The sequence below is a fragment of the Phycodurus eques genome, chromosome 13 (genome assembly GCF_024500275.1).
Source record: "Phycodurus eques isolate BA_2022a chromosome 13, UOR_Pequ_1.1, whole genome shotgun sequence".
NCBI classification, from domain to species: Eukaryota; Metazoa; Chordata; class Actinopteri; order Syngnathiformes; family Syngnathidae; genus Phycodurus; species Phycodurus eques.
Window position 1 is genome coordinate 5,080,263 of NC_084537.1, and position 24,164 is coordinate 5,104,426.

Below are 24,164 nucleotides of genomic sequence, written 5' to 3' on the forward strand. Positions count from 1 at the left end.
TTAGCAAAACACCACGTCCCACAATGCACCTCGGTGTGTATGACCGACGCTTCACCCGGGGACTGTATGAAAATTGTAAACAAAAACAAATAAAAAAAAAAAAATCCAACTTCAGCCTTGCTTAGCGCGCTAAAAACGCAAAACTCCAGGAAAGCATAGATAAAATAAAAAAAATTAAAAAAAAAAAAAAAAAACGGAAGCTGAAGACTTTCAGAATATATAATTTACTCGTCGCCCCGACAACAAAGCATATTTGTTTCGATCATTTTACAAATACATTTAAGGAATAACGTAATGCAGAGACGAAATTGAAAGATTTGACATCTTTTTCTTAGGTTGTGTCATCCGCAGAGGCTGAAAAAAGTAACAAGTGTAGGAGTTGAAATTACATTTACATTCAAATGTAGGGAGTGAAAGTCACGAGCCGGCAGAAAAATTCATTCAAGCGCATTACAGATACCTGAAAGATGAGTAGTAGAAGAGAGTATGGTGACAAAGTATTTTGTTACCATTAAACCAATGGTACCAAACATGAGTTAGATATCCACGGTAATGCAAAGAGATTTCATGCATGCACGCATTAAATCATCACAACACACGGCATGATGAAAGGGAGTTAATCATTTATTTTATATTTGTTGAGGTCAAGTACCCCTACTGTATATCCAATATAATTGATACCCACGTAGGATATGATAAAATATTTAAAACACTGTGGTTGATAGCAGCCTGTAATTGCATTTTACATACCAACAAAAACATACTGCAATATGTCGATGTAAAATGATGATACTGACACAAAATCTGTTCAAAATCCAGTCTGAATGACTTGAATTACTAATAAGTGTATTTGCTTGCTGAATAATGAATTATAGCGCAGGCAAACGTTTCCAGGTGTCTGTTATTTACATCTAGTCACCATCCACGCGTTGGTGTCCACTTGCCCACAAGAATGCCCTCTGAGTGCACATGATACACAGGATGCATCATTACTGTTGCACAAGCCTGCAAAAGAGCAGAGAGTGAGACAAGAGCATAACTGAGAAGGAAATTAAACACAGTCCTACACGAGAACACTAACGTGGTATGGAATCAGTGTGAGCAGAGAGCCCAGAGGGTACATTCTGTAATCCAGCTTTCCCGAGATGGGCTCCACTCTTCCATGCTCCTGAGTCATGGACAAAAGCCTGCATGAAAACACCCGTCATCAGCTACATTCAAGTTTGCCATTGCTAATTGAGATAGTCATTATGTATAATTACTTGAGCTTTGGATGCCCTTCGATCACAGCGTATCCTGTCGGAAGTTTCCCAGCCCCATCCAAACTTCGAGTCGCACGCAATATTAGGGATAAAAACAAAAAGCACCCGAGTGAATCTAACACTAAAATAGTTTGACAACTGTATTTGTTAAGTACTAGAGATTGCCATTGGACTAAATTTTGGACCAAATACATATTTTAATGGGATGGAAGATTCTTGCACGGGAAACTCTCAATAAGTATTGTATTGACCAGAATAATAATAATTTAAAAAAATAATAATAATAAAAAAAGAGAGATTGCATTGCAGAAGTCTGCTTGGATGCAGCCGACTTTCCCATCGCTGACGTCATTTTGTTCTTGAAATGAATCAACGCTGTTGATTCGAGACGGAATCGACAGCGCCTCATCTGGTTGCAGCCAGGCAGTGCATTTCATTTTGGTTCTGAAAAGTTTCGAGACCATCCATTCAAGGAGATTGACCCAATGACGCATTGAAGCAAATCAATTATACCCATCCACAGTAATTAAAATACGCCCGCAAATGTGATGGTACAAATTTCAGCCTAGAATGAAAAATATGTTGTATACTGTCCAAAACAAGTCATGTCGGATGTGCTATGTATGAAAGTGGACAATGGTCCCAAAGGTACACTGTAAGGACTACTTCAAAACTGCAGGTTGTACCTTAACCCAGTCCATCCACAATCAATCAGTAGCTGGTTCCTGTGAGGACTGTGACCTATGACTCTCGTCAAAACCCGCACAGCCACATCGTCCACGGCGCATGAGCCAATGAGAGATTGCTGCACATCTAGAAGCGAGCAATATAATTTGACGGTGCGACATTTAGGAATTGGCACTCGCATATACTACAGGCGCCAGCACCTACTGTACGTAAACATACCATTGAAGACGTAGTTTCCTGGATGCACCTCGCTAAGCTGTGCCATCTCTTGGACTGGGTGACTGCAGGAAGGCGTGGAGCCAATGCTGGACTTGCAGGTGATGCCAACAGCCTTTAACCTGCCAGAAAATAAATACTGGTTTCATACATATCAACCAGTGGCGAGCAGTCAGGGTCAGCAAGGTCTTCTCTGCTTACCTAAACACTATCAGAAGATCTGACCTACATTTGCAACCTCAATTGTAATACTTGCATGAATGCAGTCTATTGTCTTCATTTTGTAATGCTTCTCTTGGCTGCACTGCTTCCAGTACGTGCATACGGATGTTAGATTTGGATTTTTTTTTTAATCCAATCAGATGTCAGCCTCTATTGTATGTGGTGCCAACATCAATCTAATTCGCCCAAGGCCTCAGAATCAGTATTGCTAGCCAGTGCACCCAAGAACTATACTAGCAATCGGATTTCAAATTCATCCCCCCAGGCTACCGGCCCTTGATGACGTCAGCATTTTGTCAAGACTTGACAGTTTCTACAAAAATACTACTGGGGAGAATTTTCTTTTTTTCTTTTTTAACTTTGAGGAAGTTGAGAATAGCTATAAATCTATAAATGTGTTCCTGATTCACTTTTCCATGAACTGCAGAGTAAAGATGGTGGTTTCCTTCGCAACAGCCTGGATTTCCTGGACTCCACTGCAGTTGTAGGTGTTCCCACAGTGAGCGTACACTCCTGTTAGCTTAACACCTGTCATCTTCGCAATGGCCTGAGCCAGTCTGAGTGCCTCGGGTTCCGAATGCAAGATGCCAGCTACGGTGAATGAATGAAGGAACACAATCAGCAGCAGTAATTTTGACTCCACAGATATTGTCAGCCCTATCCTGGTGTTCTTGAATGCTTTTACCTCGCCCATTGCCACAGTCCAGTTTCAACCAGACATGCCACGGTCGCCCGTCTCTCAGTGGTCGCTTTTTGAGTTGCTCCAGCGCATCAGTATGGTCCAATAAAACTTGAAAGAGCTCCAGCCTCTCTGACAAAATGGCACAACGCTCCACCTTACAAAGAGGAGTAGAATTGGTGTATGCTGAGGGTGAAAAATGTTACACAAGTTCCATTACATACTACTAGCTTGTGGATGCTGGGATCTTACGGATTTAGTTCTCACAAATTAAAATCCCCCCAAAACAGACCCCCCGCCCCCCACTTCCATAAAATGTCTTTTGAATTTGACATTGCAGAAAAGAGTGACTGAATGAATGAATGAATGAATGAAATCACAAAGTATGTGAAATCATGCTTCAAAATTGGTAAGAATTGAGACATTTTTTCAGCTTCCAGATGCCTTTCAACTGTCAATCAAATGTGTGCCTTCTCCTCTCTTACGGCTCCTAAGTGGGCAGAGGAGAATTCCAAGTGACCCACATTGCACTGGCTCTCAAGGGCTGCAGAGAACGAGCCTCTGAGCCGGCATAATGACCATAAGCAAGTTGTGGGGATAGTTTGATGGCCAATTGCATGCTATTCTGGCATTTTAATGGGTTCAAGTTAAAAGTAATGAAGTGGTAAATCTGCCAAATAGCCACTGCACGGAATAAGGGCATTTGGTGTTTATATAGCGGGAGGAGGTGAGGGGGGGGGGGGGGCTTCATGCTAGAAAGTATACGCACTAGCCTCATGACGTCACGAGGCTGTAACTAAAAAAATCTGGCCAAAAGAGATGAAGAAAAATAGTTTTAAGGTATATCGCAAGAATTCAATACTATATTGTTATCAGTCTTTGCACATGTTTTCAGCACTTCAAACGTAATTATGTAAAAACACAACAAGGATATACGTTTTGGGGGACTTTAACTGATGATTTTGTATATACAGGCTGATCCAAAATGATTGCAACCCATATTACTGATAAAATTGTTAATAACAATGTTCTTTATTTAATTTTTCAGATTATTCTAAAGGTCGAGATAACAAAAGGAACCTTCAATATCTTTTTTTTTTTTCTGAAAATGCCTTGGACACCTGAGCAGAGGACCTTTTTGTGTGGTTTGTTTACCTGCAATAGATTATTCTGGTACAATTGAAATCAGATGTTTATATACACACCATATGAAAAGGCACTTTTTCTCGTTCTCTGTCTGACATGAAATTTAAACTTTTCTTGTTTCAGGTCAAACAGGATAATCAAAATTATTCCTATTTGCTCAATGACAGTATGATGAGGAGTATTTTTCAGGCCATTTTTCCATTACTTCAGAAATTTAGCAAGAGTAGTAGTCATATTACTATGCCTTTGAACAATTTGGGAAAACCCACATGATGTCATTTCTATAGAAGCTTCTTAAAGGTTTAGTCACAACATTTGCGTTAGAGACACACCTGCGGATGGATTTCAACTACGAACACCTGAAACACATTGCTTCTTTGTTTAACATCATGGTAAAGTCAAAAGCAATCAGCCAAGATATCAGGAAGATAATTGTGGACTTGCACAAGTCTGGTGCAAGCGACTGTCATAGTTACAAACTCAAAGCAAACTGTAAGCTTGGGATTTCAGCAAGCGCTGGCAATCGTATGCTAATTTACTGCGGATATTGACTATTTTTGGTGTTGTAGGCGAAGACTTTGGGTGAAAATATCCAAGACTCTCCCAAGCCACAATGCAAACAGCAGCCGCTGGTACCGGCGCGCCGCTGAATGATACAAATTATCATCGGTGCGAGTTTTTCGCTATCGGACCAATGAGTGTGATATCATTTCCCCCCCATATCGGGTTGATAGTTATCGTGCATCGCTAATTCTAGGGTGCAATTTCCAGATGCCTGAAGGTGCCACATTCGCCCGTTCAAAGTAAAAAAAAACATGGGACTATCCAGCCATCATACCGTTCAGGAAGGAGACTGATTCTATATCACAGAGATATACAAGATTTGGTCTGAAACGTGCATATCAATGCAAGACCAAAAACAAAAGTGGTAAGTGCGTGTCATTATCCACAAGGAAACGAGTACTGTACCAACCTGGGCTGCAAAGGCCACTCTGCCAGGAAGAATCCATTACTCCAAAAGAAACACATTACAGTTTGCAAATGCACACTCACCCTTCCTCGATGTGCCGGCTCATCAACTCCTTACGCCAGTTGACTAACATGCATGTGATATGGTGTTCATTCACTAATAAGTTCGAAAGACATACTAAAGCCCGCCCGCAACCCTAGTGAGGATAAACGGTACAGAAAATGGATGGATGACCCAAAGCAGGAAAAGTTTAGTCTGATTTCATGCCAGACAGTGAGAAGAAAAAAAAAAAAGTGTCTTTTTATATTGTATATGTAAACTTCTGATATAAACTATATGTGATTCTGTCATAAGAGTGTTTAAAAGTGGTTACTGGAGATGGCAGTGATAACCTTATCAAAGGGAAGAGAATACGCATAAAGGATGTCATCAAATCCATGGTCAGCATAGAAACAAGCCTCTGCCAGGGTGGAAACCACAATGCACCGTCGCGAACCCCCTGTCATTATGTCAGCACACTCACTAGAGATGGGAGCAAACATACACAAATCAGCATCTTATATATGGCTGAGCTACTGTCTGATCAATACATAAACAAAATTGTTGGTACCCTTCCGTGAAAGAACAGGAAAAAAAAAAAATACAAATAAAACAATGGCCACTGAGATAACCTGAAACTGACAAAAAAATAAAAATAAAATTTGAAAAGAAACCCCAGAAAAATATTGAATTAAAATCAGGCATTGTTTTCTTTTTGTGGTCAAACCGAATTATCCTAAAAACAAACAAAACAAGAGTGCCTTATCCAGACTGCACGCTCAGCTCCCTTTTCAGCTATTCAATAGGATTTTGATCAGGGCTCTTCAGAATAGCCCATTGTTTTTTTTTTATTCCATATATAACCAGTAGCTGAGGTCAAGCTTTCCAACAATGGAACATTTTGCTCCAGAATGCCTTGATAGACTTCAGAATTCATTGTACACTGCAAAGATTCTAGACACTCGGATGCAGCAAAGCAGGCCCAGAATATACTGGAGTCTTCTCCAAAGAACACTGGTACAGTGTTTTTTTTTCTTTGTAAACACAGTACAGGCACAATTCAACTGGGGAACACAATTTTTGTTCAGTCAGGTCTGACAGCTGTTTTTAACTCATTTTTGGGCGCGGAATCCAAAACCGATCTCAGTTTTTCCTCTATCACGTTAAGTTTTTGAACTCTAGATCCTCGCTTTCTTAAAAAATATATATGAAAAATACAGCTATGTGCTTGTTCTATAAAACTTTTAAAATATTGACATATGATGAAATCGGAAAGAAAGGGGCATGACTGCAATGTTTATTTTATGCAATTATGTTTTACAAAGGAAATGGCACAAATCCTCTTAATTCCTACTATGCTAGCTTTCTGTTTGCAGATATTGATAGTACTGACCTATTGGGAGCTGCACACACCTCACACCGCACTGTCTCAATTGTGACTGCTCAAACAATTTGCCACGTAGCTGCAGATGAGTCCGATCGTAATCAGATGGCAAGCCCGACTAAGGTAAGCTGTGGAGGAAAACACTCGATGTGCTAAAAACATTTTTTTTCGGGCCTTGAGTTTGACACCCGTGTTCTTGGTGACAGATGCAAACTGACTAAAAGATTAACAACGTCAGATAATTTGAAAAGATAGTTTGATTGTAGTGATTGCCTTGAATGGTTGTGCAAAAAAAAAAAAAAAAAAATTATATATATATATATATATATATATATATATATATATTTTTTTTTTATTTTTTATTTTTTTTAGACGGTAGCAGCCTTTGTCCCAAGTCAGTTTCATTATTGAATTCTGTTGCACCACAAAAATAAAGCAATCATTTTCCGTAAATATTCATTCATTATTACTTTGGTTCATTTAAAATAATTTCAGTGACCAGTGTGAGCTTTTTTTTTTTTTTTTTTTTTTCCTTAAGGGAAGGCTACCAACAATTGTATCCACCCTATTTACTTGTGCGTGTTCTTACATGGTTTTGTGGGTCTTCATGTGGGGGCGAAGCTGAACTCCCAAATTCTCACATCGTTCAATCATCTTCTGGGCATTTTTCTTCACTTTGTCCACATCGACCACCAGAGCAGGAGTACACAAGGCTGAGAGGGGCTCCCCGTCCATAGTGGACTGCAGCACTGGAAGACCCCCCCCCCCAACACATACTCCAATTCAATTCTCATGCAGGTCTGGCTGGCTTCACATCACCTCCTACTCCAAAAATGGCTCCCTCGATTGAAACACTTTCAGTGCACTAAAATTCATGCGAGGTTAAAATCATGAAAACTAAAAGCAAATAATACAATTTGTCTCACACACACACACACACACACACACACACACACACACACACACACACACACACACACACACAAAGATGACTCTAAGCACTTGATTTCGACTTGTACCCACCTTTGAAGTTGGATGGGAATTCCGTAGTACAAGTTGACTCGCTCCTCCACACCCTTCTTCTTCGTTTTGTTTGGAGGCGGATGGCAGCTAACGTTTAAGGTGCATTACCGCCATCTAGTGTGCTGGAAAAGAACAACAACAACAAAAAACGTCTTTCTCGTCCCTTTCAAAATTCACAATGTTAAAAATGCTCAGTGTGGATTATTGTGATTATCTTGTGTATAGATTTAAACAAACAAAAAGAAAAAAAGAAAGGTGTAAGACAAGGTTCTAACCCAGAACCTCTGGACTGTGAGGCATATGTGCTAACCACATGCAGCACTGTGCCACACAGTACATTACTATTAAAAGTTAGGTCGATGAACAAAGTTTAAAAAAAATAATAATAACTGCATTTATGTCTTGCTGATTCAACCCCAAACTGAAAGAAAGTTGAGATGATCTTGATCATGAAGATGATGGCTGTTTTCAAATTCTGCTGCACATTGTACACGTGACACGCAAAGTACCTACCTTGACCTTAATACCGTGGGTCACACTGAGCAACGCCCAAGGATTTTTAAACACAAACGACACAGTTGGAGTTACCACATTTGGCTTTATTTGGATTTCATGTTTACAGATGTTCTTGCTGTTTTTTGGATTTGTGTGGATGTGTATAATCTTGCGTGATTGATCCTGTGGCATTTATGTGGGATATGAGAGATTGTTTTCATTCCCCTGGCAAACTATTTTACAGTATAGTATTGTAAAAAGTCCTCAGAACTAAAAATGGCTTTGTCCTTTTCTCCACTTTAGCACCTTTTTTCGTAAATACTGACATTGTGACAACAGTGAGACAGAAAAGAAAGAAAAAAAAAAGTCTCAAATTTATTTCGTACAAATGCATATCATACAAATCTTTGATGAGTGTCTTTAGGTTGGACTGCTAACCATAGAGTTAGAATGAATAGAACAAACTAGTGACAGATGGTTGACCCAACTTGAATGATCGTTTCTTTTTGTAAACCAATCTCCGCCATATCAGAGGGATATCAAGCTGCATCAGTGCTTTACATTCGGTAATGATAATGCTCATAGAGGTTTGGTTGGTGTGTTTGTGTTCACGTGTACGTTGAAGGACTGCACCTTCTTTCATTCTACAAATTCTAATTCTATGGCATAGAGCATTGCAGTTCCTCACTAGCATATCCAGCGGATGAAACGCTCAAAGAAAGACGGCTTGTTCAACACGGTGTAGTCGTCGCCTCTGAAGATGGACGACACGTCGCCTAGCGCCACCTTCCGCAGCACCTCCTCGTCTGTGTCACTCCCCAGGGCGATCACTGTGGGAACACCCTCGCCTCGCTTCATCGAGGACACGCCCTCATCCAGCTGCTCGCTGGATGTAATGCCATCAGTGATGAACACAAAGGCTAGCTCGGCGTTGCGACGAGCCAAGCGGTTCCCCTGCGAAACAAATGAGGAACAGTCTAGATTTCTGTTCAAATGAGAGCCAGTCTCAAAGAGCCATCTCGGGTGCAAAGTACGTAAGTGATCTTTATGTCCGAGTGTGGGGGGAAAAAAATAAAACATTTCTTTGAGAGTGACTTCATGAGCGAGGGCTTCTATAAAGTCACGGGGATAATGTGCACTGTGAAAACGCAAGTTTGTCAACAAGCACAGAGGCCTGAAGAAACTCTAAAACATCTTTTTTTAATCACCATGGTAATGAGAACAGATGACACAGACAGCATACAGCCGTTGTTGTTGTTCTTGTTGTTTTTTTGTTTTTGTTTTTAATTACAGAGTTGCTTGATGTGAGGAGTCAGAACAACAACAAGGGTAAGTGAGTTTTGTGACTCATAGTATGTGGTTTTGTTTAATCAACTAAAGGTGAAGACTGTCAAAATGGCCCAACCACTCACATTTATGGGCAATTTTGAATTGTCAATGAATCTAGCATACACTTCTTTTGAACTGTGACAGGAAGCCGGAATATCTGGAGAAAATCTATTTCACATCAAAAGGTGCAGAGTCCAAAATACTGTTGTTGACCTATGTTTAAGCCAAAATGGCTTGCAATCGTTTATTGAGTGGCTTGGGTTCATATGGTAATATGTGGTCTGGTGGGTTTAAGGGTGTATCTTGGCAATTTCTTAGCATTCTGGACCGGAGGCATTGTCCAGCAAGTGGCAAACATTCTCAGAGGTGATGACCCACATATGAGGTAATGTGAGGGGTATGAGCGCATACTGTATATGCAAAAAAGTCAGACCATTCTTTCAAAGACAGCGTTAGTGTGTGTTCTGTTTACCTGTGGACCTGATCGATAAACCACATTGTTGACAGCGTGGATGATCGCGTTGCCCAGAGCCGAGGAAGAGTCCATGTAGGTCACTCTCGCCAGCGAGTCAGAGATCACCGTCAGATTGTGTGTGAGTGGGAACTCTACTCGCTGTTCTGTCGGGCTGCCGTACTGCACCAACGCAAAACGGGCATTCCTCTCATCTGACTGGCCGTTCGCGAGGGTGAGGCGGCGGGCCACGTTATCAATGAATTCCTTAGCCCGCCGGTGGTTCTCCAGTCCCATCCTCTCAGAACCGTCCAAGAGGAACACTACATCCACTGGCCGCTGCACACAGCTGGCCACAGCAGGCTCTGAAACACACACACACGTCTTAAACTTCAGATATGGAATCCAGTGGGCACTTGATTATAGTTGCTGGAAAGTCCATATCTTCACCAGGAAACGACTGTATTTGCTTTCGATGCCAATTTATTTGGTCAGAGTATATAACGATGAAGGAATGCATCCAGTTCTATTCAAAATTCACCTTTGCAAGTTGCAGTCACTGAGCTAATGGGATAAAAAAAAAAGAGCTGTGATGAAAGCCTGTCATCAATTGTCTTAGTTATTCTATATAAGCCAAGCCACATGCAAAAAAAACATGCACATATAAAAACCATACGTGGTTTGAACTCTCTTAAAAAGATTAAGGCACCATAATTACATCCCAAATTACAGTAATCCAAACAACACCATACATCTTCTGATTCATACATAATATAGTGAGTGTAATATGACCTTTGTGGCAGATCAGCGAGATTCATTCACATAGCAAAGGCCAAAAATGAATGGCTGCGACCATGGATATGTACAAAATGCCAAATCATATGAAGTCATTTGAGTATTTCCGCGAGCCAGCGATTCACAATGGAAATATGGTTTCATCACAAAGCCATCTTCCACAGGAGAAGCATGAATGGCTCTATACAACTTTCTTCCGACAAATGGATGACATCCATTACGCGTCATAATTTAAGTTCCCTGGACACAGTCCCAGGTTAAGTACTTCAGAAATAAAGAAAGAATTCTTTGTTTTGCTTTCGGGACACTTGGCATGGAGCCGTTACATGAAAAGACCATCATAATGTCGTGTGATTTGCTCACATTTGACCGAATGCATATTGCACGTATCTGGATTAAAAGGTGCAGTGTTGTTAAGATCTCTAAGTCCAGCATTAAACACATTGACATCCTTCATCATGAGGTAGCAGGGTTAGCGTAGTAGCATTAGCAGAGCCCTAAAGCTTTGTCTGGGTCTCCCATTATGTCCCCATAGACATATTTGAAGGAGTCGATGAACAGCTGGGTCCACTGCTGCCTTTCTGTTCCCTTGGTGAGTTTTGCTCGTTGGGCTGTGTATGCCATGGTTGCCACGCCAACACCATATTGTTCCTTGCCCAGTTGATTCAGAAGGCCGGCGACACCCTCCAAAGAGGTAGGGGCCAATGAGGGGGTGCCTTCCTCGGCCAGAGGCCTCCATGCGGGAGGGCCTTGCCTTGAAGTGAAGCGCCCTCCTGCAACAAGGGGGCGGAATAACAGAGTGGGCGGGGTCCCACGAACACCACGCAGACAATAAGACGCTCAAGGCACACTGACTTTCATCGTGTGCACTCACTTTCAAACCAGAGTTAGTCTGTGTCAGTGTATGCAAGTGTCAGAAATCGGACAAATGTCATTTATCCTATTTGTCAAACCCTTAAAAAGCTTACCTGTCTTACACGGCAGGTCGGGGCATACGACAATAGGATCTGAATCAAAGACAGACGCAGAATTAGTGAAGATTTACTATTATAAAACATAGTGTGCCTTGTTAATCTCCATGTACCCGGGCAGAGGACTGTCTCAATCTTGTCAATGAACTCCTCAGCCACCAGGTCGGCAAAACGCCTCATGCCCAGCACCCTTCCATCCCTCTGGCAGGCGATACTCTTCAGAATTTCATTCTCCTCAACCTGGTCGAACATGTCTCCGATACCGATGGCGCTCACATCGACACTGGGATCACTGCGCGCGCACACACGAGCGGAGGTCCGAATCAACCATTCGATCAATCCTTGCTTTTACATAAATGCTGATGTGACATCTTCAAACACATTCCCAGTGCTAGGCACCTGCAGAGGTAGGTGAGCAACGAATCATCATCTCTGGGGTCGAAGCGTCCGTCGGTGATAACCACCACGGTGACGTTGGCTTTGGCTCTATGGCTGTCCCTGATCAGATTATCGTAGGCGTACTTCAGAGCGGATGGAGTCCATGTTCCTCCAGCGATCCACTCCATGCGCTTCACTGCGTCCTGAATATGAAGACAACCAACAGGTGGTTAGTGTGCACACCGTAGAGGCTCGTTATTCATTTACATCAAACAAGGATTATGTTGTATTTTAATCACAATTGTGCCAAGTGAAACATTGCAATTGATCAGAGTTGACAGCTATAGGGTAACGGTAAACAGATAACAGTCGAACCTCAAAAGTCAAATTCCGGAGTCATTATGCAATTTGTTTGGAGTGTGACCAAATGTTTTTAGAGAAAGTTGTCTTTGTAGTCACACAAAAACCAGCCAGGTCATGGATGACATCAGGTGAGACCTCTGCTCAGTAAGCACCTGAAGGATTAACTCCACACAGGAGCCTCTGGTCAACAAAGCTCAAAGCAATGATGATCTGTTCATGTTTTCTCAAAAGGTAATCGTTTACAGTCTGCCATCTTAATGTACAAGCCCAATTCCAATGACGTTGGGACGTGGTGTTAAACATAAATAATAACAGAATACAATGATTTGCAAATCATGTTCAACCGCTATTTAATTGAATACACTACAAAGACAAGATATTTAATGTTCAACTGATAAACCGTATTGTTTTTAGCAAATAATCATTAACTTAGAAGTTTATGGCTGCAACAGGTTCCAAAAAAGATGGGACAGGGTCATGTTTACCACTGTGTCACCTTTTCTTTTAACAACATTTAATAAATGTTTGGGGAACTGAGGACACTCATTGTTGAAGCTTTGAAGGTGGAATTATTTCCTATTCTTGCTTGATGTACAGCTTCAGCTGTTCAACAGTCCGGGGTCTCCGTCTTTGTATTTTACGCTTGATAATGCGCCACACATTTTCAATGGGAGACGGGTCTGCACTGCAGGCAGGCCAGTCTCGTACCCGCACTCCTTTACTACGAAGCCACGCTGTTGTAACACGTGCAGAATGTGGTTTGGCATTGTCTTGCTGAACTAAGCGGGGGCGTCCACAAAAAAGTCGTTGCTTGGATGGCAGCATATGTTTCTCTAAAACATGTATGTACCTTTCAGTATTAATGGTGCCTTCACAGATGTGTAACTTACCCATGCCATTGTAACTAACCCATCACAGATGCTGGCTTTTGAACTTTGCATCCATAACAGTCCGGATGGTTCTTTTCTTCTTTGGAACCGGGGGACACGACGGCCACAATTTCCAAAGACAATTTGAAATGTGGACTCGTCGGCCCACAGAACACTTTTCCACTTTTCATCAGTCCATCTTAGATGAGCTCGAGCCCAGAGAAGCCGGCGGCGTTTTTGGGCGTTGTTGCTAAATGGATTTTGCTTTGCATAGTAGAGTTTCAAGTTGCACTTACGGATGTAGCGGCGAACTGTATACATTGGTTTTCTGAAGTGTTCCCGAGCGCATGTGGTGATATCCTTTACACGTTGATGTCTGTTTTTGATGCAGTGCCGCCTGAGGGATCGAAGGTCACGGGCATTCAATGTTGGTTTTCGGCCTCGCCGCTTACATGCAGTGATTTCTCCAGATTCTCTGAACCTTTTGATGACATTATGGACCGTAGATGACGAAATCCCTAAATTCCTTGCAATTGTACGTTGAGGAACATTGTCCTTAAACTGTTCGACTATTTTCTCACGCACTTGTTCACAAAGAGGTGAACCTCGCCCCGTCTTTGCTTGTGAAAGACTGAGCAATTCAGGGTAGCTCCTTTTCTACCCGATCATGGCACCCACCTGTTCCCTATTAGCCTGTTCACCTGTGGGATGTTCCAAACACGTGTTTGATGAGCATTCCTCAACTTTCTCAGTCTTTTGTGCCACCTGTCCCAGCTTTTTTGCAGCCGTAAACTTCTAAGTTAATGATGATTTGCCAAAAACAATCAAGTTTATCAGTTTGAACATGAAATATCTTGTCTTTGTAGTGTAAGTAAATATAGGTTGAACATGATTTGCAAATCAATGTATTCTGTTTTTATTTATGTTTAACACAACGTCCCAACTTCATTGGAATTGGGGTTGTAATAAAATAATCAATACGCCAGGAACTACAGTAACGAGTCATTGAGTCTGACCTACCCCCATCCCAAAAGACAAATGCAACCTATAGAGCCTGATTCTATGTCGTGATTATCAGAATTAAATTGAGCAACATGAACATGTGAAGATTCAACATCTGGGTGAGACCTTGAAAGAGGAGAGTGAATCAATTTTGGGATCGTCGAGCCGAATGGCCTGGAAAGTTCCACTGTGACTGTACTGAACAACTCCCACTCTTGTGCCTGGAAACATAATCAAGTTGAGAGACATGTTGTGGGACAAATCTGAAGCTTGAGCTGACAAAGGGTTACCTGTTTCTGACTGGGGGTCTTTGGCCAGGGATCCCAGTCGGTTGATGGTGTTGATGACAAAGTTTTTTTCTAAAGTGAAGTTGGTCAGGCCAACTGACTCCGAGCTGTCAATCACAAACACAATGTCCAGAGCGCCGCACCGTTTTTCGCAATCTGCAGACAGAAAGACAACCTATAAGGATGCGACATTCAGTCAGATGATCCAACCAATGAGATCATTGATGGCAGTGGAGCCTCACCGCAGCAGCCACACGTTTCCCTGATGTAATTCATGACATCACATTCCTGCAGGAAGAAATGTTCATTATATCCAATAAATCATGTCTTACACGTTTGAAGTGACGTGATAAAATAATAGTCTTACAGTGAGGCCAGGGTCTCCTTCAGGTCCACCATCTCCCTGAAGAAGAAATGATGAAATTGAACATATTATACATACATATTACATGTGTGTCTCTTGCCCTGCCATCATAATCAGGTGGGGCCTTAATTTGATGCATTTTTTTTGTTTACTTACATCACGCCCAAGGACTCCTCTAGGTCCTCTAGGTCCAGGCTCACCCTGAGGTCCTGGTTCACCCTTTTGAAAAAAAAAAAAAAAAAAGTTACTATTTACACCTGCACGATACAAAGACTTCGCACAACAAACAAACAAACAAACAAACACTTACTGCCTCTCCTGGGGTTCCTTTATTTCCAGGATCGCCCTTGGGACCACAGTCTCCTCTGCCACCACGAGGTCCTCGATTTCCATTCTCTCCTCTCTCACCCTACAGAAAAGTCGTGAAATGTTGTGCTGCAGCTGCTAGCACGTGTGTGTAAACGTGTGCCGGTTTTTGCTACCGATGATCCTCTTGGTCCAGGATAACTAAAGCCAGGTCTTCCGGGGTCTCCCTGAATTGATGTGAAAGAAACAATTAAACACTTATCATGCCTCATTATTATAGATATGAGATGAAAATAGATAGACATTCACCTTTGGTCCAATTTGTCCTGGGTCACCTCTTGGTCCAGCATCACCGGGGTCACCTCGTGTACCCTACGACAAAAACAAACTAGAGTGCATGTCCGAAAGTACAGCTTTTGGTGATATTCCCAAACCAGCCATCTGACTTACATTTCGTCCCGACTCTCCTGATGTGCCCGGTGGTCCTCTGGGGCCTGGAAGACCATTGTCCCCCTGTTTAGACGAGAGACGATTGAAAACGGGCCAAATACATTGACTCATTTAAAGGTTATTGTTCCCATTTAAAAACATTAGCGAATGTCATCTCGACCTTGGCGCCTTTGTTTCCTGATTCACCTGGAAGGCCCCTCAAACCCTCTGATCCCATTTCCCCCTAAATACAGAGAGTAAAACGCATTATTAGTGGAAGAATGTATCGCAAAAACACAGCGCCTCCACACCCCTGAAACAGACGTAAAGAGTGCTATTGTGAAAGTACACTAAGTCGTACCTTGTCTCCCCTGACTCCATCTGGTCCTTGAGCACCCTTGGGTCCATAATCTCCTCGCCTCCCCTACAACACAAAAACAGTGCAAAATCCTAACCAGCTCAAAAACAAAGTAAGAAAACCAAGTCGTGAATTGGTTGCGCTTACAAGCTCTCCTCTCGCTCCAGCAAGACCTGGGGTGCCCTAGAAAACAATGCACAGATGAGTAAACGCTAAAGAATCTGAAATGTTTGGGGTAATATTTGGTAGGCTTACGCCAGATCCTTTCAGTCCAGGCAAGCCGGGCGATCCAGGACTTCCTCTTTCTCCCTGTGAACAACGTGCCACAGATGTTGTTTTAAAAAAAAAACACAAACAACACCTCCGTCAATCAATGTGGTGTATGGGTTAGTTCTCGATGTGCGTCTAGTCTATATCATCTTCATTACCTTTGGTCCGGCTTCACCAGCAATGCCAGGAGGACCAGATCTTCCAGGACGTCCAGGATCTCCCTACAGGCACAGAATTACAACAAGTGTTACTGATGATACATTTTTCTTTCATTGGAGTTTCGTTTGTGTACCTTATCGCCAGCAGTTCCAGCAAGACCACGTTCACCGACATCTCCCGGGTGACCATCAGAACCCTGCGAGTATCCAACTGATTTTTAAAGCGGTCAGAACACACCTGTTCAAGGATTCACTGACAATTTCATCATACTCTGTCTCCTGGATCTCCTTTGCAGCCGGGCGCACCAATCCGTCCAATTTTACCCTGGAAGGAAAGGTAGGAAAATCTCAAATGGCCGATCAAACACGCTAGGTAAGGGTTCTTTGGGGGAGACTATTGTAAACAATCCTTCCATTTGGTAGTGAAAATCAAAAGGTGTCGAACTTCAATTGTATTCTCACCTTCTGTCCATCTGTCCCATTGCGTCCTGGGATACCGGCTACGCCCTGCCGACAAGAAGAAGATAGAATCAAGGAAACAAATGCACGCAACCCAGAATGACAGGCGAACAATTCCACTTCATAATCCTCTTCAAAATGACAAAGAACCACAACAAAGATGTACCTTTTTCCCTTGAGCTCCCAGCTCTCCCTGTAAACAAAAGGAGTCAGGAATGGTCACTCAGCTTCATCATTCTTTGCTTAGCAATTTGTAACGGATGAAGACAAAAGCCTCACCTTGTCGCCTTTAAGTCCTGCCTCTCCCTTCACACAGGTAAAGAGAAAAACAGAGAATGAGAGATACAGCAAACTTGACATTCTCGTACTGTTAATAATCAATGGGTGTTGGAAGATTTGCGTCGTACTTTGATACCGGGCTGACCGATGGGCCCTTCGATACCTGGGTCACCTGGACGGCCTCTCTGTCCTTTCGGACCTGGATCACCATTGTCTCCTTTAGCACCCTGCAGCGCAAAAAAAAAAAAAAAAAAAAGAGGCGCGCAGTTGAGGAAGATGAAAGCCGAAAATGCGTCGATCGACGAACAATGTGGAGAAGTGTATTTGCAAATCTCACTTTCTGCCCTCTGTGGCCTAACGGACCCGGTGGGCCGGCGGTCTCGAGGCATGTCACTTTGTAGCACTGTAGAAAATGAGGCCAAAAATGAGTGAGGTCTCGTTCGGGAAAGTTGGGATCTTTTCGTTCTGTTGTCTTACCTCCACGTATGATTGATGAATCTGTGAAAAAAAAGACAAAAGAAACAGTGTTATAAAGGGAGGGGATTTCAGTTTAGTCTGCGGGTATATGAAGCTACATGTGAGGATTTGGGTTTTAGTCACCATAGACTTAATGATGCGGTCAATGGTGTCCGTCTGGATGACAGCTCTTCCGGAGCTCAGATCAACAGCCGTGAAGTCCCTCCTGTAGACCGCCGCTGGGGAGTTAGCAATCTCCCTAAGACCAGTCTCATCGATATTCTTGGATGCCGCCACCACATAAATACGGATGCCCTCGTCACGCGCCCTTTCCGCTGCCACTTTGATACCCCCGCAGGGGTTTCCGGTCACATGGCCATCGGTGATGACCACAGCAAATCTGAGGGCGCTGGGGTATGCGGGTGAGCGCAGCATTTCCTGGGTCATGTTGGTGAGGGCGCAGTCCGTGTAGGTGCCCTTACCGAGGTAACGGATTCCCCTGACGCCCTGGAAAGAGAGTTGTGGCTTATTAGCCTACCAGCTGTAAAAGGCCGATGATTTTTTTTGATTTCCTACATAGCCAATGGATGTATGTCCAACACTAAATTTGTTTCTGAAAGAAACGTTACGTGGGGTACACACACATACCGATAAACTGTCCGAATTTGACCCCAATTTCCGATCAATGTCTGCAAACGCCCAATCGTCGGCTGTTGCTAAAAGATTATCCTGAGCGATTATCCTGTAGAATAGGGTGTGTTCAAATTGCATGCTTTTAATGGGTCATGGCAATATTTGTGTGGCTGATTAGTAAGGCAAAAGAACTGCATACCCACATCCAACGATACCCCATTTTTAACGCTACGTTGTTATCTAAATTTGTTACGCACGAACACAATGTAGGACATTCAACTTGAATACATGACATGCATTAAAAAATCTTTCAAAAACTAGTTGTTGTTGTTGGTTTTTTTTCGATATGGGCATGAAATGTGAGCAAACAGTGCTTTTGCCAAAGTAAGTCCATTTGAAATTTTAATTCATGAAATTCGAGCTCTGTCGTCACCACTAAGATAGCTCCATCCGCAGTTCAGGAGGAATGAAAAAACATAAAGCAAATTACAGGACCAGCGCATGAACGTTTATCGTGATAATATGAAGCACAGTCTATTATGAGGGTGTCTTAATTTGTACTTACAGAAATGAAATCACTCTTGGATCCGATACGGCTGAACACTTGCTGCCTCTGGGAGAAGTGCAGTCCACCGATATTCCAGCTGATTCGCACAGAACCTCGAATTTCGGCCGCCTCTAAACGATCTGCAAATTGCTCACTGAAGAGCTACAACAGAAAGAAATCGTTAACTCTCAAGAACTCTCAAGTACGAATTGCAAACGCCCAAAAATGTCAACACATAAAAAAAAAAAAGAACATTTTGTGCCAAAAAAAAAAAAAAAAAAAAAAAAAGAGTGCTACGCTTTACTTTGTATAGTGGAGTGGCCGTTAAAAATGCACCTTAATGCTCTCCACAAGTGATCCAGGGGGAGTCTCCTGCAGGGCAATGGTCTCAGACGTGTCAATGGTGAAGTACACGTCGATGGGACAGTCTCTCTTCTCTGGGGGTTCATCAAAAGTATACAGTAAGTGCCTAGACGTTATTCAGAGAACACATTCCATTATGTGACTAATACCCCCCCCCCCCCCCCACCCCCCCAGTATCACAACATACAACTGTAGCTGTTCAAGTTTGAGATTCAAATCCACTTACTGCTGCATTCGGGTACCTGGGCGCTACTCAGGGCTCCGAAAATAAGACACAGCGCGATGACCTTCGACCCCTGCATCTTCTTCTCCGTTCTGTCGTACAGAAGGTGACAAAACGCAGACGTGAGGCCAACCCTTTTATTAGTGAGCACGGGAAGATTGAAAAACTTGATACTGTATACCGCAACTAAAGGACCGGTGCACAGCGCCTCAGTTTGATGCTTTTAGATTACCGCTAGTTCCCCTTTCTACTTTTCCAACATGGCATCATTCTAAAGTTGGGCTTTATTTCACACGAAAAGATGGGCTACTTGGAAAACATGCAATTGATTGCACGCACACACGGTGTTGAACATCAAATTTGATTTGAAATCAGAAGCGATGGGAAACTGTGGCGCGCAAATATTCAAGTAAACAGCTCTCGTCGAGGGGGCGCGGCGTACGACTGGTTACCACAACCGCCTCGCATTTCGGAGGTCGTGAGTTCAACTCTGGGCTGCGGCCTTCCTGTGTGGAGTTTGCGAGTTCTCCCCCCGTGCCTGCGTGGGTTTTCCCCGGGTACTCCGGTACACCTCCCGCTTTCCAATAACAGGCCACGGGTAGGTTAATTGAAAACGCAAAAATCAGGGATGTCCAAACAATGGCTCGGGGGCCATTTGCGGCCCTCTGTCCATTTGTCAGCAGCCCGCGACATATGCTAAAAAGGACATGGAATGCAACCCGTGGTTGTGGGGATGAGCAATAGTACTCCTAAATATTTATTATTATTATTTTTTTAATATACTGTAGATACAGGGCCACTGGTCGCCCCAAAATCTGGAAAAATCCGAAACGATTTGGTTTTATCACCTTTGACAGAAAGCTGTGACAGGGCACGTAGAATTTACACCAATAACCATTTACACTCAGCTTTACAACTGCAGAGTATTTCGAATCTTCGGTTAACCTAACGCGCAAAGTCCTCACAGGAAGGCCGGAGTCGAGATTGAAAACCCGAAGCTCAGAAACGTTGAGCCTAACCATATTAAAGATTTGAAGCAATAATTCCTCCTAGTCAATCCCCACGATCAGGAGTGGAATAAATACAATTTGGAACACGTAATGTCATCGCGCCTCGTATGTGGGCCTTCTCCTTCTCAACATTCCAAAACGGGCACTAATTGTGTCTCCCTCTAGCGGACAAAAAAAGTAAAAAGGATGCGGACGAATTGGCTCCTGCAGATGTTCCACTCCTCTGTCCAGTGCCTGACCGGGAAAGTCACGCATTATTATGATGATGATGATGATTATTATTATTATTATTGTATTTTATTTTTTTTCAAATCTCCACGCAGGTGAAAACCACGCAAACGCATATGAAGAGACGATAGAGACCAGACAAAGAGTTTGAGAAATTTGACGAATTCAACAAAGTCGCATATGAAGTTTTGTTCTCTGCCAGAAAGACGAGCAAGCACTCAGTTCATCGACCTCGTTCGACGTATAAAAGCAAGAATGAAATAAATGCACGTTGCTGTGCATTATATATATATGTATAAAAAAAGTACACCTTACCCGAAACAGTTCCAACTTGAAGACTTTGTGCACAGCTGGTCCGGTGTGGATTATTTCCTCATTTCGGTAAAAAAAAAAAAAAAAAAAAAAAGGGGGGAACACAGAGACAGAAAAAAATAAAAACTAAAACAAAACAAAACAAAAAAAGAAGTGGGGAGAAACGTGAAATAAAGTCCTGGGCACGCGTTTAGTTTCCGCAGAACAGAACGTCCGTCCGCTCGCTCTCCTGTCCCGGCGCAGCCCCAGCCGAGCCGAACGTGCTGATCCCTCCTCCCCCCCCCCGTACGCGCACCCGAGGCTCGCCAGAGTCCACTTGGGGGCGCCGTGGCTCTGCACGGCAGGCCCATTGTAACACCGGCCACTGTGGTAAGGAACTGTGCCAAAGCTTAAAATGACTGTTAACCCCTCAACGCACCACTGCCGCACCTAAGTATAGTTTTCCATGCATTTATATTTTCCTTCAGTTTTCTGAGGGGAATAGCTTGCTTCTCCTTCTCCCCTTCATTTTTAGTTTTATTTATTTTCTTTAATAATCATCATCGCAGCAGCTGCAGCGGCACATGTTCCATCATGTCAGTTTGTCCAATTTGCTTGAATTTCTGAAAGGGCCTCGCGGTGGCTTGTAGCCACTAATGTGCTAGGCAGCCCAAAAAACACAAAGGTCAAAGGTTATTACACGCTTGTCCGCATCTGTTACATGAATCAATTTAGCGCATGAGATGAAGATTTTCACCATACAGTGAAACAAACACGGTCAAATGCAACATTTGCTTGCTGATCTGATCTCTCTTCATATGCTTATGTGATGTTATGGATATTTGCTTTTCCACACGCTTTCCTAACGAACGAACGAACGAACGAAATCCGTAGTCGCCATTGGCCCGGCAGTTTATGGGGATGGGTGTCCAGTCAAAAAAAGAGGTTGACTTCCGCAAGGCGTAAACCAAATGATGCCAGTTGTGTTGGAATTTTCGATTCTTGGTCTGTTTTGACAAAAGCGTGCCAATGGAAGAGCTGTAATCGACGGTAATCGAATATCTTTGCTCAAAACCATCGCGCTCCCGTCAACGGACTTGTCACTGGTCGGTCGTGAATGGGGCCATTGAGTGGACATTTCGCTAAAACCTGTTGCACGCAAAGCTGTATGAATGGCTCTCAACTTTACAATCGGAACATTGCAACTTTGTCAATGTCCGTGATGGGGAAGCATAGTGGATTGTGAGTCCGTATCTAATTGGGCGCATGGCATTTGGGAGCATTTTACTCAGGAAACCGAGGAGGAGGGGGGATGATGAGGATAAAAAAAATAAAAAATAAAAAAAAAAAAGAGGAGGAGGAGGAGGAGTCCAGCTACTCACCAGTGAATTTCGTCTCTGTCTTAGCTATGGAAAAGTTTTTCCATAAAAAGAGAAGAGGAGTAGAGCAATGTGCATGGGATGGCGGAATAAAGTGTTGGAGGGGGTGTTCTGGTCCCTCTTAAAAACTGTGACTCAGAAAACAGGAATGGCCCTCTCCCCCAAATAAGAGTAAACCAGCCTCCCTCTTTTTCACTCCCTCTGTAGTTCTCACAAACTCTCTCTGTCTTTAATTTCTTTCACATGCACCAAAAAGACTTTTCAGTCCGCAGGGGACTTCTGCAGAATCTGTCCCAGGATCATAAACAGTTCCAGTATCGCTGAGCTCTCTCCAAACAACTGCAACCTCACTTCCTATCTGCACACAGACGAAACATGACAGCAGAACACGTATGTGCACCGCAATGCGCACACTGAAGGCCAAACAAAACATGCACATCCTCTTGCTACACCGACACTGCTTTTGTGACGTTGAGATGTTTTCCAGCGGCGCCGCCGCCGCCGCCGCCGCCATGCGCAAAAGGCTCCGTTTTAGTCCGAGCGGACCGTACACTTGCGATAATCTAACGTATGCTCCTCTTGACCGTGTTTCTCTTTGGGATCTCTGATCTCATTCTCTCCAGATGCGGTTTCCGTTGAGGCAAAAGCAGCCGAGAGTGGTTAAATCGCTGCGCGCCCGGTCAAGTCCATGTGCTCAACGTATGTCGCTCGCACTGGATGCTTGTGGAGAGTAGATTGCGCTGAGGTCTGAGGGTAAGCCGAAAGGCCTCCATGCAGCTTTGGAAAACAGGGGGAAGGAGGAAGTGCAGTCTCAGGAAATACTGCTACGGGCCAAGACAAATTTCAAAGGAGCAGTCCTCCATACACAAACATCGAGGCACACACACACACGGCTGAATGATCTGATTATACGCTCAGGATCTTCGCGATATCGAAAACTAAAATGAGTGTCATTAAACATGCGCGCGCACCCACGCTCAAACACACCAATGAATACAGGGATAAAACAGTGGCTCGGAATCAAGCCTCAAACGTGACTCAACGCTGAGACAGTCTCCCTGGAACTGCGCAGTAGGCCAAGAGTGAACTTTTAAGCGGAAACACGTGGCGAGCGTCGCGATTTACACAGCCAAACGCGGTTTCTATTTTGTGTATCCATGGAGGTCCAATTGTGAGAGAAAATTGTTCTCTCTTAGCCTTGAACACAGAAGTCAGAGGTTATAAGTATAGGCTCCGTGTAGCTGTTGATCAAAGGCACGACGATCGATAACGACGATTTGAATTTTCCTTGAAAACCAATGACGGGAACGTGGCAAATCAGATAATTCGGTGACAGTTCCAGAAGGAGCTGAGCAAGTCCCAGTACATGCTGTAATTCCGCCGTAATTCCAAGACAGTGCTGTATACATTTTTTTTATTCACGTTACTAATTTAGGAATGTTGTTATTATTAGCACTATTTATATTACAAAACACTATACTCATACACTACAATATGAATTGTAAAGTTATTTATTGCCAATTAAGTAATTTAGTCAGTAGCTAGTGTCTGGGACTTTCCTTTGTTGCAATAAATTGAATTTATGGTTGCATGGTCATCATCCCACTTTCCCAACACTGATTTCATTTTGTGATGACCCCTCCCCCCAAAAAAAGAAAAGAAAAAGCAAACCGCACAAGATGTGCTGACGTCGTGAGTGATGTCGAGCGTGACGATGGCTTGAACTTTTGTTTTGACCTCTCAAGTCCATCTTTCATGTATCGAGCAACTTTTGGGGTGTTTGACTTTGAGGGTTCCGCTACATTAGACCCTCCGATGACGAATCGGAATGTCCCCCCCACCC

General features: G+C 43.1%; 2 protein-coding genes across 3 annotated transcripts; both read right to left on the reverse strand.

Annotated features, from left to right (window-relative positions):
• Positions 1–617: 617 nt before the first annotated feature.
• zgc:162816 (uncharacterized protein LOC571260 homolog) lies at positions 618–7,710 on the reverse strand. Its single transcript, XM_061693981.1, has 10 exons — positions 7,629–7,710; positions 7,195–7,354; positions 5,575–5,704; positions 3,073–3,223; positions 2,798–2,978; positions 2,169–2,287; positions 1,949–2,075; positions 1,263–1,325; positions 1,082–1,187; positions 618–1,005 (listed from the first exon to the last, which is right to left on the reverse strand). Exons 2-10 carry the CDS (start codon positions 7,338–7,340, stop codon positions 916–918), a joined length of 1,113 nt encoding a protein of 370 aa, XP_061549965.1. The 5' UTR covers positions 7,341–7,354; positions 7,629–7,710; the 3' UTR covers positions 618–915.
• A 496-nt stretch (positions 7,711–8,206) lies between these two features.
• Positions 8,207–21,216, reverse strand: col6a2 (collagen, type VI, alpha 2). Of its 2 annotated transcripts, XM_061694565.1 has the most exons (32): positions 20,967–21,216; positions 19,417–19,505; positions 19,164–19,264; positions 18,846–18,989; positions 17,792–18,154; positions 17,669–17,689; positions 17,529–17,594; positions 17,320–17,418; positions 17,192–17,218; positions 17,079–17,105; positions 16,916–16,960; positions 16,725–16,778; positions 16,588–16,650; positions 16,454–16,516; positions 16,281–16,334; positions 16,173–16,208; positions 16,029–16,091; positions 15,849–15,911; positions 15,689–15,751; positions 15,548–15,610; positions 15,415–15,465; positions 15,243–15,341; positions 15,089–15,151; positions 14,936–14,971; positions 14,811–14,856; positions 14,572–14,724; positions 14,408–14,502; positions 12,069–12,250; positions 11,783–11,961; positions 11,667–11,705; positions 9,925–10,268; positions 8,207–9,077 (listed from the first exon to the last, which is right to left on the reverse strand). In XM_061694565.1, exons 2-32 carry the CDS (start codon positions 19,490–19,492, stop codon positions 8,811–8,813), a joined length of 3,045 nt encoding a protein of 1,014 aa, XP_061550549.1. In that variant the 5' UTR covers positions 19,493–19,505; positions 20,967–21,216; the 3' UTR covers positions 8,207–8,810. The 2 variants fall into 2 exon arrangements, with proteins under 2 accessions (XP_061550549.1, XP_061550550.1); XM_061694566.1 differs by lacking the exons at positions 8,207–9,077; positions 9,925–10,268 and adding an exon at positions 10,275–11,471.
• Positions 21,217–24,164: the final 2,948 nt, after the last annotated feature.